The following is a 13,472-nucleotide window of genomic DNA, read 5'->3' as shown; positions in this document are numbered from 1 at the left end:
TTTTGATTAATAAATGTAAAATTATTTGGTCATACAAATAAAAAGAATTCTTATAACTACAATAAACAAAAATTTGAATGAATGAATGAATGAATTTATTCAGAATAGGCATTAATAATTTAATCGATTAAATTTAACGATTCAAGATTAATCAATTTGACATTCTACGTTGCTCCAAAATTTATATTTTTCATTTTTGTTATTGTGTGTACCTATATTAAAGCCCTATATTCAGATTGTTGCAGCTGTTGCTACTATGTGGACATGAAATTTGGAGTTCTCTACGTGTATTTTTCAATGTTAACGGTAATGATTAATCAATCAATTGATCATTATTTTAATGAAAATTGATTATTAATATTACTGAAAATTCAGGTCTCTACTACAAAATAATCTTACACAATTTAAACGTTATTACATAAATAGATATTTCAAATGATTAAAATAAATTAAGCAAAATAAAAACAGACCCTGAAACAACAGATAAATATTCTGTTTCCCCCTGAAATATTTATGAAAAAATAAATCAAAAAATTATATCTCACACAGAATCTTTTACCTGGCCCACTGGCAGGTGATATGGGCCCAGAACGTGATTGGCTGGAACCCACAGGTGATCCAACCGGTGAGGGCGAGGGCCCGCTGCGCATGCTGGGGACTCGGGGCGAGGCGTGGGGTGAGAAGGGTGACTGGGCGGGGTTACTCTGCTCGCCCTGGCTACTGGTAGAACCCGAAGCGCTGACGGCCGAACTGAGACCCGCCTCTGTTCCTGTGGGGAGGTCATCTATAGAGCCGGACAGATCCTGATGTACACAAAACACAAGAAAGGGGAGTTGAAGATTGGACCATTATCATATTTATCACGATTCCAAAAGAGCCAAAAACCTCATAAGAATATATAAGAATGTCTTTTGGAAGTGGGTAATATAAAGTGTATCTTGTTAATGGACTTGATGCTATGTCTAATTTGGGAGAAAGCAAACGAATGGACAAAATGACAGCAGCTCTGAAGCAGCAAACCTGTAAAAAAAAAAAAACCTGTAGGTCAATCTGAACATAGTGCACTAATACTAAGTTGTATGCTGCCAAAATTAGAACCAGTGCGGATCTAAATCCTTTAAATAACCACTTAGGGGGCCGGTCTAAGTTTTTTACCCCACAGTTGATCTTGAATGCAGCCAGAAACAGAGTTATGCCAACGGGCTCTAAGTTCATGTCTGCAAATAATCGTAATCAACCGTGCAACTGAAATTCGTTTCCAATTAGGGGTGTAAATCGGATGGTTCGTCACGATACGATTTTTTACCCAGCGATACGATATTTGCCGATACCTCACAAAATTCTATGATACGATTATGATTTGATTCGATAGAGGAGTATATCGATCGATATATCGATATTGTATACCTATTTTAAACAACATCTACATTTTTATTAACTCACAAATGCAACCAAAATACATAACATGAACATTTATCTGAAATTTTCACATCCTGTACCTCAATTGGGACATTCACAACAAAAAAAATAGGCCTACACTTTTTTTTTTATAATAAAGAAAATAAACAATTGAAAAAAAAAATTCTGGCTGCTACTATGGGCTCAGTGCTAAAAATCTTTTCAACAGATAACCAAATTACAAGCAATAGCAGAAAATAAATACAAAGACACAAGTTCAATAAACAGTGCTTTTCAGGTTTTTCAGCTCAGTCTAAAATCTATTTTCAGGTACGCTACAGAAATGTAATAATCAAATGTAAAATAAGTGCATAGTCTTCAATGTATAAATTAAATATAGATTAATCATTTTGATGTTACAAAGGTTATCAGGAGCAGTGAGCACTTGTATTTTTCTTTAGATTTATGACGGCATTAGATTTATTATTAGTTTGCTTTCACTTGAAGAACGAATGCACGGATTTAACTACTCATACACATGCCTTTTCTTTCTCAACTGTTTATGTTAAGACATACGCCTAACCGACTGTGTTTACTAGGATATTCGCCAAAATGCGCATTTTGAAGTAATTTTGTCTGTATTTATTCATCCATGCACAAAAAAGAAGAAGAGAGCCAGGGACGCGGGAAGTAGGGGTGCTGAGGGGGCTGCAGCACCCCCTGTTTTCACATGGTTGCAAATGCAACGCCAAGTTTGTTCATTTAAATTTATTCAGTTTTAGCATTTAATAATTTATTTGTAATGATCTCTGAAATGTAAATTGTAAGTGGGCTATAATAAACCCATGCTTATCTTTATAAACATGATTAATTTTACTTGTGATGTTTTCTATATGGGATGATTAGTCTAATCCTCATGAACACGTGACGCTAGCGCCCCCCCACCCTCCAACACGGACACACACAGCACCCCCAACCGAAAACATCTTCCCGCGCCCCTGAAGAGAGCTCAATTTAGTATTCATGCAGTCTAGACGCGGCTGTCTGCGCTTCAGATATGTGCGCAGAAAACTTTTCACACAGCGCTCGACTGTTCTGCAAACAATCCCGAGTGTCTTTTATGCTCACCTTGTGCCTTCGGGCAGTCCTTATATTGAGTCCTGATACGTGAGTTTGAACGAGACGGACATTATGTGAAAATGTGTACAGTGCCAAAATAACAATGCCTATTTATACTACAGATATCGATATTTTACGCGTGGCATCGATGCATTGTATCGTCAGACATCGTTTCGATTATCGATCCATATCGATGAATCGTTACACCCCTATTTCCAATTGCTGAGGTGACGACTCCTGGCCTGGATTACAGCAAAAGAACTAGAGTGGTACAGTGGCTGTTTGACGAGCTTTTGACGAGCTGCCGGGTGTCGAATCTCAATTATCAATACTGCAACACTGAGAATACAAGCCATCAGAAATACCACCAATTTTCTGTAACTAATAATAAGCACCATGCCAAATAAGGAAAAAATAAAACTGATTTCCTTTGCCGTGTAGTACATCAGGCCAAGTGGTGCTGAAAGACTATGGAAACATTTTTTTCCAATGAGGCCTTAAATTCCACATCACATGAGCCAGTGGTTCCAGCTCGAGCACTGCGGCTCATGGAGCGCAATGAATGATTGTGATGGAAACTCCAACGGTCTTCAGAAGAGACTAACTTCACATTGCAGGCTTAATGTTGATGACCTAGTTGAGGATGAAGAGGAACATATGCTCAGCTTTATACAATACCATATATCGGTCTCGATGACGGAGTGTCGTGAAGACTGTGGGTCAACTACTTCCAGCGGTAACTTTCTCCACTGGAAAGTCTCGGCTTTTCCAGTTTCGCTAGACAGCTTGTTAATGTTATCATGGATTATTTTTCCAGATGGTCACAATTCACATTTCGTAAGAAGTTCATGGTATGGAGACAGAGAGAGCCAACATATTCAATCGCACCTGATTTCAATACTTTTAAAAAGATAGTTCACCTAAATATCAAAACACTGATGACATCTCCTTTTTAATGGTCATGAGTGAATGATGACTTCTCATCCACCACCAGGAGATATTCATCGTGACCAGGGGCTGTTGAGCTCCAACAACAGATCATCACTAGTCCGTATGACTTATGAACTATATTCCAAGTCATCTCAAGTAGAGATGCACCGGTCGACTGGCCATAAATCAGAACCGGACAGTTTTTGCTCCAAAACACACCATTGGCAACTGGCTGGTTTTTAGATTTATTTTCGCTAATCTATATTCTGGAATTGCACACAAACTGCATTACAATAATTTCCCATACTATTATTTAGGGCTGGGTTTTGACACAAATTTCACGATTCTATTCGATTCTCATTCACAAGCTTGCGATTCGATTACCAATTCGATTCGATTATTTTGGATACATATCAGGTACAGTACATGCCACATTTTCTCAAGGAAAAAAATCTCTCAACTAATGCTGTAAAATATACATGAGAGTCAGTTGGTGCTACATTACTATAATATTGAAGGTTAAAATTGACTGATTTGTAGGCTAATATACAACTGCTAAAATTACACTTAATGAAGCTTTTAAAATAATAAAGTTACAATTAGCTACATAATAATACTTCTACTTCAATTTGTTTTTTGAAATATAAACATTTAAATGGTGGCTGTCAAAAACTTGATGGATTTAGTCAAACATAAATGAAACATTGAAGAACAGTAAAAATTATAATGAATATATTATATGGTGCATATATTTAGCAAAATGCCCCTCTCTACAGTTTATTTTTCTAGCTTACTAATGAGTTTATGGTCACCGAATATGTTTTTCTGGGGTAAATGTGACGTTACGTGACATTGTTTACAAGACTTTATATTGATGTCTTTGCGCGGCTGAAACACTAATTGAGAGATGAGACAGGATAATGGGGAAGTCGTGGCCTAATGGTTAGCGAGTCGGACTAGTAACCCAAAGGTTGCGGGTTCGAGTCTCGTACCGGCAGGGATTGTAGGTGGGGGGAGTGAATGTACAGCGCTCTCTCCCACCTTCAATACCACGACTGAGGTGCCCTTGAGCAAGGCACCGAACCCCCAACTGCTCCCCGGGCGCCGCAGCAAAAATGGCTCTGCCCACTGCTCTGGGTGTGTGTTCACGGTGTGTGTTCTCAGCAGTGTGTGTGCACTTTGGATGGGATAAATGCAGAGCATTAATTCCGAGTATGAGTCACCATACTTGGCCACATGTCACTTTCACTTTTCACTTTCATACGGATTGTAAAGTTGTACTCTTTCTTTTAACTTCTCTTCGGATGTTTAGTCATGTTTATTTTGTGCTGAAACTGGTATTAATGTGGAGGAGATGATCAGTTCAGGTGTGATCCGCAAGCTTTTCTTGCAAAACTCCTAGTGGTAGAAGTCAAACCACTTCAACCTTGTACAAATTAGTCAAGGCTGGAGCTTGCTTGATTTATGTCCATAATTAGTTGTATTCGTTAAGTCTCTGGCTTCTTTAATTGATGAACGCAATTATTCAGGCTCATTGGCCATTCAAAGTTCCTCTCTTTCCATCTCTCACCCTCCAAATCTCAGCAGAGGAGAGAAGACAGAGAACAAAAAAAAGAATGTAGCGTCTCTCTCTTCTGATTGGTGCGATTGAGTAATGCAGCCCACCCAACGCTCATCCTTCATCATTTCACATGACAGCCCCCGTACGAGCCAATTAAAACATGGAAGAATTATGAGAGGATAATTGGCCATCTGAAGCCTGGTCTCTTTAAAACAGCTCAGAATTCAAAACCTTAAGGGCTCTGTTGAAGTGGAGCGCCAAACATAAATGATAATAATTTTCAATAGCATTCAAAAATATTATATAGTTTTTTAAATAATTAGGATAATACCTGGAATTTCCAATTAAAAATATCCAAACACACAGGGCTTCTATAGACTAACCTAGTCATAAGCAAAAGCTTGTCAGAGCATATGGTGGACTGTAACATGAAAATGATTGGTCGGTAACACGTTTAAGGCAGACTCAGTTACGCATGGGAAGATTTTCTTTTGTTTTATACCAAAAAAAGTCACAGAAGTCAACTATGATGTTTGTGTTCTGATGATGCTGAAACCCCAGAAGAAGAAATCCAAAAAATGGATGCTAGAGCACTTTAGGGCTTTTGTGCTCCAGCCAGTCACAAGAACAGACAATAGATAGTTACACATCAGCGAGGGAGAGGGGCTGTAAGGCAATACGAGCACACATCACACACACACACACACACACACATAATGCGCTGATGGAGGAATTCTCTTCCCCTGTTGTGATGCTTGACAATCTGAAAAGAGGCTGACATATTGGGTTTGACGAGAGCGTTCCCCAGACGCCGAGAGCGTGCTGGAGCCGGGAGTGGAGGTGGATTAAGCAACCGCAAGAGAGATGGAGGAAAAAAATATGTATCTTTCTGACAAGAGAAGGCAACAATAATAAGTCTTCATACTAAAAATCACCATGACACAGATAGGCTCTATATTTCTGATGTAAAAAGGTCTATATTTCACACAACTGGTGAGCTGGTAGATGAACTCTGTAGTTACACTCTTAAAAATAAAGGTGCTTCACGATGCCATAGAAGAACCCTTTTATCTAAATGGTTCCATAAAGAACCTTTAACATCTGAAGAGCCTTTACGTTTCACAAAAGGTTCTTTGTGGCGAAAGAAGGTTCTTCAGATTATAAAAAGGTAAGAAAGAGATGGTTCTTTAAAGAACCTTTGACTGAATGGTTCTTTGTGGAACCAAAAATGCTTCTTCTATGGCATCGCTGTGAAGATCCTTTTGAAGCACCTTTATTTTTAAGAGTGTATACTCTTGTGCTTGGAAAAAAGAATGACTAAGTGATGCATGCCTAAGCGTGAATGGCAAAGACTTTAACCACAGTGGGTGTGATCACACCAACAGAGCAAAACAGCAGGATTCAGGAAATAAAAAGGTCATTCAAAATCTCTATAATGAAACTAATTTTTACTGATTAAAGTTTAAACCTTTCAAGACAGACCTTTCAAAAACCTTTCAGGATTTTTACGTTTTTGAATGACGTGCTCACCAAGGCTGCATTTATTTGATGAAAAATACAGTAAAAACAATAATTGATTATTTTAATATGTAATTAAATATTATGATGCCAAAGCTGAATTTTCAGCATCATTACGCCAGTCTTCGGTGTCATAGGATCCTTCATAAATCCTTCTAATATGCTAATTTGCTGCTCTAGTAACATGTCTTATTATAATTATTATTAGAGGTCGACCGATTTTGCCGATACCGATAGCTAGGTTGGACCACACTGGCCGATACCGATTAATTAACCGATAGTTTCAGTATTGAAAACAGTTGTGCTGCTTACAATTTTTTTGCAAACTGTCAAACATTCTTTGAAGAATAGAAAGTTCGAAAGAACAGCATATATTTGAACCACATAAACAGGAATTGTGTTGTCATGAATAAAGACGTATTAAATTATATATCTAATTAGTACTAATTGGTTAGCACTATGCTAAGCTATAGGCTGAACAAAAGAAGCTAACAAAGAAACACATTTTATTTTTACCATCTATATGTAGCAATTTAAAAAAAAAATTATAGTCATAATAACAGTTACAAAAGACTATTTTATAGAACTTATAATCAGCCCTGAAAATAGTATCCATTAACAGTTCTTTTAGCCAATCCAATTGATTTGGGAGATGACTTTGGTAGCATTGCTTTTTTTGTCTTTATATGTCATTTGGAACATGTTTATTGCCCGCACTCATGGATATAAAGTAACCAGTATTGGAAGATATGATTTTGGATGGAACGAAAAAGCATAAAAAGTGAAAATCATTACTTAGTAATGCTTTATGGTAGAAGTACCTTATTCATTCTCTCATACAGTAAGTGCACTCTGTCTTCCTTTGTTTCAAATGAAATGTTGTGATTAATATTGGAGCTGGTTGGTTGGGTTCAAGTCTTAGAATGCTTTATTGATTGTTTTGAAATCCTTATGGAGAAAATGAATGAGAAAAATCCTCCCAGAACCAAGGCCTTAAAAAAGCGTACGCTCACAGTTGAACTTAATTCACTGTTTACTTTAAAACCCCTCTTTAAAGAAATCATTGCAACATAATCAAACATTTGACATGTTTAATGATACAATAACATAGGCACTGGCTGAACACTGCATGACTCCATTAACATTCTGGACCAGATCTACTTTATAACATAATAGGGATGTGCAATACGACAACTATCAACAAAGAAATAGACCAATTGCCTAATTGACTTAAAGAAGCCCTGAATAATTATGCTGGTTTTGGGCTCACCTGACCAGATTACACACGGTTCTTACTGTATGCTTACAATACAAGCTTCTTTTGTTTTTCTTATAAAAATAAGGTTGAACTACTTTTGAATTAAAAACTGCCAAATCATGGTGGGATGCTCAAGAAACAAAAGACAGGATGCAATAGCCAGAGATATCTGAAAGCTTGAAAGGGGCTTTGCAATTTAAAAATGCTAATTTTCCCAAGAGGGTTTAACTGTCTCACATCTAAAGCACAGCACGCTGGTGGCACGCTAATTAAAGCGCAACTGCTAAAAACATCAAAACTAAAAAAAAAAAAACAAGTCAAACTCACTAATCTATTTGGTTGTTGGATGACTAGTCATGGCGACGTATACCTATTATACAATAGTAAAACTATGAAAGACATCCATAAAACAGTAGAGACGGAGACAGGAGAAATGAATGAAGCTGCCTCCCTTCTAAGACACACAGATAAAACGAAACAACAAAAAAGGACGGACAACAAAAGATTACTTTATCCGCACTGCGTGATAATGAGAAATGCTCTGTATGTCTGTACGAGGAACCTGACTGACAGAGTTGTGTGAGAGAGAGAGAGAGAGAGAGAAAGGATGTCAGATCTCCCGTCACCTCATCATATCTCATCTTGTCAGTGGTAGCATCAAAGAGCTGTCTGATAAAGCATGTAAAATTGCTACCATCACATATACACACACGCCACTGTGTGCAGCTCCCAATCGCAGTTCATTAAACACTGAAGTGTGACAGTGGCTTTCTGTTGTGGCTGATGTCAGTGCTTCAGTTGGCAGCAGTGATAGAAGATGTCTATGGCTGATCAGACTCGCTCAGCAGGTGGCCTGTCAAAGTCATCCCCGCCATCATTTCTCACCCAGAACGTCTGAGAGCGGAGCTTCAACCTGCACACTGAGCTCTGTGGTAAAGGAAATGAGCTTTAAACACACTGCACCCCATGTGAGGAGGTCCATAGGAACACAATTGTATTGCAATTGTTATTTTTCCTCCACTAGTGGCACAAAATGGAATTGCAATTGCACTTGTTTGAGCAGCCCTACTGGACTGGACATAACAACAGGCTGTTGTCCAATTTTGTTTAGACACCAATGTTTATGAAAATCAGCCATATAGGTTTAAAATGAATGAAGATTTCCATTAGCCCTCCTCCTCAGACTCGACACTCACGCGGGTTGCCAGATTGAGGACACACAACAGTAATGATTGCAACTGACAATGAAAGGCGATGAGCCTTACACTGTAAGTTGAAGAGTTAATTAATGCATGTTTTAATGTGCTTCTGGTCATAGATGGTGAGGCTTTTTAGGTTGGGTAGAATCTGAGATCTCGGACGTAGTTCATTTGCTGGCTTCCATGGCTGTAATACGCTGTGTTTTCCTTTAACTGGCAACCTGGGGTGTCGAAACACTATTGGGTAAATTGGCAGTGGGCGGAATCACACGGACCAAAACAAAATCAGACATTCTGACATGGAACGCACATTTCAAGGTAGAATAACTATCTGCATCATTGTTTTTCTATGTTTACAAAAAAGCAGCGGCTAGTGACCGGGCTAGTGACAACCATACAAGGTATCTGTATTGCTGAGCTGGAACAGCACTGAGTTTTTTAGTTTTTTAGGTGGCATCATGCCAGCTGCGGGCGTCGTCTGCTGTCTGGTAACAATTGCCGGGAGTCTAGTGATGGGAGACACTGCTGATGAACTACATCCTGCGGTGCACGTTCCATTCTTCACCCAAATCAAAGGTGGAAGTACCATCTGTCTTCCAAATATGTTTTGCCACATAACGACCATATTCTAGGTTTGTTTTCCAAAGAGACAAGAGCCCTAATAGGCAAAGTATACTTCATTTTCCATGTTCTGCTCTACCTCGCGAATGGTTGAGCATACAAGCCATTTAAAAGTATACTGTATAGGTCATAAGCATATATGGATGATAGTGGACCTTTGGATGTTTTTGAGCGCTCAAATCATTTACAAATGCACACACAAAAAGCAGTCTGCAATTGGATAGATGATGGATATTACAACATTCAGATTGTCCGCGAGCCTGTGTGGAATGGAAAGTATAATTTCAGCTTTAATACAGAATTTTAAAAAAACATCAGTTAGAACGGGTTCCTCTGATATCTAAAAGAAAATATGTTGAATGAACGTTAACTTTTATCATTGAGACGATGCTTTTTTTTTTAAATAAAGCAATGCTTGTCTCTGATGTGGATTTGACAGATAAACTTGAATGTCTTTTGGTAAAGTACGAATCTGCACACATACTAGAGGTTTTGATGTGAACTTGGGTTCAAAATGGCTCAATTATGTACATTTTTAGTTTGGCTCTATTAATTTAGTCAAAAATATGTGATTCATACATACAATGACTAGAATGAACCTATTCTATGATGAACATGTTTTTAATTTTGGAATTAAAATTTAATCCGATTTATTCTCTTTTTTTATTTATTTATTTTTAGGCATAGCGTACATTTAAGGTGTTTACCGTGCTAATATTATATAATGAAAAAACACTAATTAAAAGGGTGACATTCCTGAAAGAGAAAAAAAAGAGTAGCCTGGCATAATCTCTTTTTTCTAATATTTTCTCAATTTGTTCAAATATAATAAATATTAAAAATATATATATATATATTGTCCACCACATCAAAATCATGTAGTGCAACCAATAAATTCATGCGGTACAACAATTGTGCATGAAAAAATAAAATTGAAACGACCATGAAAACCATGATATTTTAAGATCATAAAGTATATTAAAACATCAGATAATTTGTCAGCGGCAATAGCCTCGTTGGCAGCGTGCCGACATGTAGCTCCGTTGCGCATCGGGGGCGTCCCGAGTTCGAGTCCCGGCTCACGGACCTTTCCAGATCATGTACCCCATTCTCTCTCCCACTTCACTTCCTGTCCACTTACTGCCCTATCAAAATAAAGGCATAAAATGCCAAAAATAAATCTGTAAAAAAAAAATTCATCAGAAAATTTGATATTTTTATGACATGCTTATTTATTTATCATATGTAGGCTATGTGTTTTAAATGTTTGTATACGTGATTACATCCGGGCACTGTGTTGAAAGGGGCCCACTAACGAGCTAGAAGGCAGTGATTCCTAACTCTGTTCCTGAAACCCTCAAACAATGCACATTTTCAGTGTCTCCTTTATCTGACACACCCCTTTCAGGTCTTGGAGTCTCTTCTAACGAGCTGATGACCTGAATAAGGAGTGTTTGATTAGGAAGGCATACAAAATGTACACTGTTGGGGGCGCTTCAGGAACAGATTTGGGAACCACTGCACTATGGTAGACCCTACTCATCGGGCTCAGGGGAGAAGGGGCCAACTCAAACCAATTTTGGGCTTTGCGAATTTTAGCGACAGTACTGTATCATTGGCATCTGAAGCACATGCATATTCCTGAGAGGCTAGATTTTATTCTGCCCCAGAGCAACACAGAAATAAACGGATGAAAGAAAACAGAGATGGAGGCGAGCACACTTCAACTGCATGGCGCACTCCAGCTCGGCTGCTCTGGGACTCGATACTGCAACGAAAGTGGGCTTCTGTGTGCACACTAACATTCGAGAGCTTCCCCTCTGTGATCCTCAAATCCGATCTTTGTTAAAAGCAGACATTAATCTTTAATTTCCTGTCAAAAGTCAAGAGGTCCAGAGAGTAAAGCTACAGCAAGACAAAGCTCCAGGGTCTCACTGGCTGAACGACTTCCTTGTCAAGGTCTTGGCTTGAGAGAGTGGCTAGGGTTTGGGGTTCAAGCGACCGTACAAGGAACGATGGCCCGTTTTATATCTCCCCAGACAGTCTGCAGAAGGTCACAGCTGGAGCATGTTTCCACTGGCATTTTAGCTTCAGTGGTGTTTTCTTTGACAGAGAGTCATCCATCAACTGCGGACCACAATTCCCTTATCATCAATTAACAAAACAAGACTGTTTGAAACCCAAATTAAAAAAAGAATTGGATCCACTGAACCAATTAGCAATGTAATATGGGCAATGAGAGCGCCTGAAGGCACGAAAGAGCTTTCAGATTATCTTTCCTTATTGACAAGCTGTAATGGGACAGCTCGTCACTTATGCGGAAACATAGGGATGGGTCAACGAATAGTCTATTAGTAAGGCTGACTAGTTTTTGTCTTACATTTTAATTTTGATATTTAAGCGGTACTGTGAGAGCGCTACAGCTATACACGTTCATATTCAGCAATTGTCGTATCTCACGGTTTATTTGACACCAGACGTGTCGAGTTAAAAAAATTTTCAAAATCTGTATTCTATTCCATTTAATTGTGCTCCACCTAGCTAGCTTTAAACACAAAGCTTACTAATAAACGGGGCTGAATCCAGCCTTATATCATGGTGGGAGAATTACTTAAGACGAATGGGCTGACTAGTCATTCAGACGATCCACCGACTAGTTGATTTTGTAACTACCTTGTTTTGCAAATCTCTAACGAATGAAAATGAAAGGACAGATAAAAGATTTTGACAAAACATTAAAGGGCTTGGTGTTTCGTCTCTCACGCAAGCAGTGACTAATGTATGCGTCTATGGAGTGAGTGAGACACAGTAGACAACGGCAAGGCTGTGCTTGATTTGATGAGCTGTTGATGAGAGCAGCCTGGATCCCTGTAGAGGCTTCAGAGAGAAAACGAGCACGAGACGCACACACACAGCCGAGTTAGGCCTCGATCTATCCTTCACTTCCTCCCCAAAGAGCAACTTCAGCCAATCGCGTTGCAGATTCCCATCCCCCCTAACGTCCCCTGCCAACGGCTCAGCCAATCAGAGCTCTCTCTCTCGTCTGCCTCATCAGCACGGCCCTGGCGCCTCTCTCCCCTCCCTCATTTTCCATCCCCTACGTGCTCGTTCTAATTATGAAGAACAAGTTGTGGAGCACGGAGAGAGGGAGTGGAATCAAAGGAGCACGGGAAGACAGAGTGGAGCGAAGGAGAGGAACGTCAGAATGGTGGGGGAGAGGGCCGCATTGACAGGATACAGATCAGCCTGCAGGGCTTGGGAATAAACAACGCTTCTTTCAAGCTCTCAGTAAATTAGAGCGCTGCAGAACAGCAGTGAGAGTGAGTCGGCCGTGTCTGCCTTACTGCAGCTGTGTTATTGCGGGAAAGACACAATCCTCCCCTTACAGGCAGTCTGTGACAAGAGGACCGGCCAAAACTAATGAAGGGTAGACAGCAGGACTAAAATGAGAGAGGGTAAAGCAAGAGAGCTGCTTTTTTCAGTGGAAATGATCAAACCAAGCAGAGATCAGTGACGCACCACAGTGATACAGCAGAAGCCTTTGTGAACCTCCAAAACCTAGCTGCCTACGTAGGCAGAATTTTAAGGCATCAGTCATGCCCCCACTACGAAGTCTGTTCCAAAAAGTAGATACTTTCTTTTGGACAAATCGTAAGACAGCTTCACATGTATCCTTTGTGAAGAAGGCAATCAAAGTATGTACTGCGTCAAGCTCAGTTTAAAAAAAAGAATGGTTTATTACACATAATGTGTTGTGTTTTTAGCTTAACAACATGCTAAATCAAACCCTGGTGGAAAAAACAGCTTTAAAGTCGGCATGAAACGGAAGTTGAGATTGTCCTTTTTTTCCTATTGTGACGTATATCCG

General features: G+C 39.2%; 1 protein-coding gene across 1 annotated transcript in view; it reads right to left on the bottom strand.

Moving 5' to 3' along the window:
- Positions 1–13,472, bottom strand: part of LOC107555285 (AT-rich interactive domain-containing protein 1B-like) — a 105,639-nt gene that overhangs the window by 31,061 nt on the left and 61,106 nt on the right. The window contains exon 5 of the mRNA XM_016238039.1: positions 560–803. Coding sequence (XP_016093525.1) covers positions 560–803 — 244 coding nt within the window. The remainder of the gene's footprint in view (positions 1–559; positions 804–13,472) is intronic.

This window comes from Sinocyclocheilus grahami, unplaced genomic scaffold, assembly GCF_001515645.1.
Source record: "Sinocyclocheilus grahami isolate Dianchi unplaced genomic scaffold, SAMN03320097.WGS_v1.1 scaffold530.1, whole genome shotgun sequence".
Taxonomy (NCBI): domain Eukaryota; kingdom Metazoa; phylum Chordata; class Actinopteri; order Cypriniformes; family Cyprinidae; genus Sinocyclocheilus; species Sinocyclocheilus grahami.
This window is presented reverse-complemented; position numbering and strand designations above follow the sequence as displayed.